At 35.1% G+C, this 4,176-nt stretch overlaps 1 protein-coding gene across 1 annotated transcript; it reads left to right on the forward strand.

The window, feature by feature from the left end:
* Nucleotides 1-901: 901 nt before the first annotated feature.
* Nucleotides 902-3,888, forward strand: LOC306863054 (interferon a3-like). Its single transcript, XM_079406216.1, has 6 exons — nucleotides 902-1,007; nucleotides 1,468-1,545; nucleotides 2,126-2,197; nucleotides 2,380-2,535; nucleotides 2,858-2,950; nucleotides 3,186-3,888. Exons 2-6 carry the CDS (start codon nucleotides 1,543-1,545, stop codon nucleotides 3,273-3,275), a joined length of 414 nt encoding a protein of 137 aa, XP_079262342.1. The 5' UTR covers nucleotides 902-1,007; nucleotides 1,468-1,542; the 3' UTR covers nucleotides 3,276-3,888.
* Nucleotides 3,889-4,176: the final 288 nt, after the last annotated feature.

Genomic DNA, 4,176 nt, shown 5'->3' on the forward strand with positions numbered 1-4,176 from the left:
GAAGTCCAGTGTGACGTTCACAGTCAGTGATGATTTGGGCTGCCATGTCATCTGCTGGTGTTGGTCCACTGTGTTTTCTGAAGTCCACAGTCAACGCAGCCATCTACCAGGAAATTTTAGAGCACTTCATGCTTCCTTCTGCTGACAAGCTTTATGGAGATGCTGATTTCATTTTCCAGCAGGACTTGGCACCTGCCCACACTGCCAAAAGTGCCAAAAGCTGGTTCAATGACCATGGTGTTACTGTGCTTGATTGGCCAGCAAACTCGCTTGACCCAAACCCCATAAAGAATCTATGGGGTATTGTCAAGGGGAAGATGAGAGACACCAGACCCAACAATACAGATGACCTGAAGACCGCTATCAAAGCAACCTGGGCTTCCATTACTGAGCAGTGCCACAGGCTGATTGCCTCCATGCCACGCCGCATTGATGCAGTAATTCATGCAAAAGGAGCCCCTACCAAGTATTGAGTACATATACAGTAAATTAACATATTTTCCAGAAGGCCAACAATTCACTAAAAATGTTTTTTTATTGGTCTTATGAAGTATTCTAATTTGTTGAAATAGTGAATTGGTGGGTTTTTGTTAAATGTGAGCCTAAATCATCACAATTAAAAGAACCAAAGACTTAAACTACTTCAGTCTGTGTGCATTGAATTTATTTATTACACGAGTTTCACAATTTGAGTTGAATTACTGAAATAAATGAACTTTTTCCACGACATTCTAATTCATTGAGATGCACCTGTATTATTTTGATAAACTGATGGTCAATGCAGCTCATTTTTCTTGTGTAGTGACAAATGATGAGAAATTGCATTTCTCTGCACCATGAGAAAGCTGCGGTGAAATCCAGTGAGAGCTATTTTACGAGGTTGCGTCAGCACGCTGCGTAAAGGCATTACGTCTCAAACAGAAAGTGTTCTTCTGGACGCGCAACCCACAGATATAACCCCCTTCTTGTTTAGAAACATCAGCGAGCTTGAAATACTTTGGAATCAGGTAATTATTTTGAGGCGTGGGATTGCTTTAATTTATATTGAAGACGCTAATAACATTTATTTGTGTATTACATGTCATGTTGTGTGCGTTTTGCGCTGGTGTGTAGTAGGCTCAACTAAAGACGATTAAAGAGTAAACTATAACTAATATATTCTTTTCACTTCTTTTCTAAGTACAACATATATTGCTTTTAAAAGTATATTTATTATTAATAGTAGACCAGATGATATATTTTGTATAGAAGTCTATTCGTCTGAACACAACTAGAAAGTGAAAGTAAGCCGGAGAGCACCGACCTGCTGCGTTTTCCCTTTCCATACTTCCGAATAAAATCCAGCATACTCCACCATGTCCCTGCAACATTCTCTCGAGCCACACAGTAGAAAGCTACAGCACGTATACAAAGATGAAACAAACTCAAATGTGGACGTATATCTTTGTGATATTTGTAACTCTGCAGAGCCAGTGCTCCGCTTGCAGATGGCTGGGCCGGTATTGGACGGTGAGCGCCGAATCTCTGAGGCAGCTTAAGGAAATGGTAAGTAGCCTACACTTTTAAAGCTTCATTAATTATTTGTAAATGTTCATCAGAAGACATTAGACTGCTGCGCAATACAGCCACAACCATTTTCTGCAAGGTCCTTAAGACTCTCGATTTGCCTATATATTTAGGCTATACAACAGATTTATTGTTTTTGTAATATCTAGTTGTTAATTCAACCTTAGACTACAGAATGATTCACGACTATTTGGAATATATCGTAATAAACATGTTTTACCTATTGAGGGATGCTTTCACGTTTACTCTGATTCGTTCAGCGTTAAAAAAAACTGTAAAAGTGTCCATCATTATGTTACAACATCTTTGCTTTAGCCATTTATTCACAATAATTCTCAGAGTTTTCTTTATTAGTAATTAATTCAACGTGGTTGATTGACAAATCAATGTTATCAATCCGTTTGATAAAAATGATCTAAGTCAAGATTTCATTTTTTGTACATTGATATTTTTAACATTTTTGTAAAAAGTCTTAAGAAAGTTTTGGTGCATATGGATGAACAGCTAAATATACAGCATAAGGAACATATCAGAACTTACAAATTACTCTGTTTTATAGGGTGGACAATATCCTCAGAATATCAGGGTGGATTTTCCGGGACCCCTGTACAACTTGATGGACAAAGCTGAGGTTTGTAAACTTTTCTCTGTGATCAAACATTTAATTCCATAAATAAAACTTATGCTATCAAAATAAATAGGCAAAAATAAGATCAGAATTTCATTATGTGAAAATCTTATAGAACTTGTATACAGCACAACGGTCTTTGTGTGGGGCCAGTTACCTAAACACAGCATTATGTCTCCTTACAGGTGGAGGACCAGGTGAAGTTTCTCGTCTTGACCGTAGATCATATCATCAAGCTCATGGATGCCTCAGAGCACATGAATTCAGTGAAATGGAACCCAAAGACAGTGGAATATTTCCTAAAAGACCTGCACAGGCAGTCATCTGAGCTTAAAGAATGTGTAAGTCCTGTCTGAAAGTATTTGTGCTTATTCTGATAAACTGATTTCAGAATTCCATTCTATGAATTACACATAATCCTGTATTATCATCAAAGGGATTGTCTTAATAGTAATAGACCATGAATTTAGATTGAATGATTCCACTCAAACTTATAACCTTAAAACTGTTAAGACATTAATCATGTTGATGTTCAGATCAAAAGCCTAAATTAATAAGAGCAATTCAATAAATGTGTTATATGAAATGCAAAAATTACCTTTTGTTATTTTGTCATTCATGTTATTTCTTCTCATTGTTTATATTTTGTTTACATTTTATCAGGTGGCCCAATACCAAAAGCCGTTGCAAAAGGAGTCTTACGAGATCAGGATAAATAGGCACTTCAGGGATTTGAAGAAGATTTTAAAGAAAGAAGTAAGTTTGATTGCATAATATAATATCACAGCTTGTTACATTGATTGTATGTGCTTTTATGCCCTTTAATTTGTTGACTGATTTCTGTAATCAGCTTAATTTTTCTTAGTGCCTTAAGAGGCATGTTGTATTTGCACTTCTGCGATGTTAATGTTACTTTGTAAAGAGTAAAGGGAATTATTTTCTTGCATATAAAATGCAAAGTCAGTGATAGATGTTCCTCTTGTGTTTTAAGAAATATAGTGCTCAAGCATGGGAAAAAATCCGGAGAGCTGTGAGAAGCCACCTTCAGAGGATGGACATCATCGCAAACAAAGCTAAATAAAGTTTCTGCTAAGAGTTTAAGAGACAATAATGACAGAAAAATATCTGACTTGTGACACATTCCATAGAAAGAAAAAAAAAGTTACAAAAACTGCCTTACAAACAAATACTGGAAAAAAAAGAATGTTATAAATGTATTTGTGTATTCACATGTTTGTATTTAATTGCAATGAATGTAGCCTAGAAGTCGCTTACACTGACCAATGGGTAGTGCTTTAATACAGAGTTTACCTTATGTTTCCTATGAAAACTTGAAGTTATCAGGTCAAAAAAGTTAATTACATTTCTTACAAATATCTGTGAAAGCTTTTCTTTTGGTTTAGGTGAGAATAAGCCTCTTTGCCTAAACTATACTCAGATATTTTGCAAACTACTTGAAAAAATGATCATATGTGTTGATTGTCAGTCAGCCAGCATGTTGTGATTCACATGCATGTTTGGTATGTTTCATATTTGTTTAAAGTATATTTAAATCGATTTATATATCTTTGTGCACAATTTTTATATCCCAGTATATTTATTGTTTTCATATTTAATATTATTTATAGTTATTTATTTGCTCTAATTGTCATAAAATGTTTTGTACTTTCAAATAAAAATTATTTATTGAAACTGCTTGAGGTTTTTACCATTGTTTACCAAATACTTTGGACTTCCACACCCCAATAGAGTTTACAATTCCTTGAAGCCTATTTACTTCGTCTATGGTTTTGAACATGTTCTTTCTGAAAAGTTAAGTTTTTTTTTTTTTTTTTGGGGGGGGGGGGGGGGGGGGGGGGGTTATGCTTTATTTTAAGGTGTCCTTGTTATGGTGTAATTATACATTTAAGTACCGATTCGAGTAATATTAATTTACTTATGGTTAGGGTTTGGCTTAGGGTTACTTGCATGTAATTATTCAT

The sequence above is a fragment of the Barbus barbus genome, assembly GCF_936440315.1.
Source record: "Barbus barbus genome assembly, chromosome: 4".
Lineage (NCBI taxonomy): Eukaryota > Metazoa > Chordata > Actinopteri > Cypriniformes > Cyprinidae > Barbus > Barbus barbus.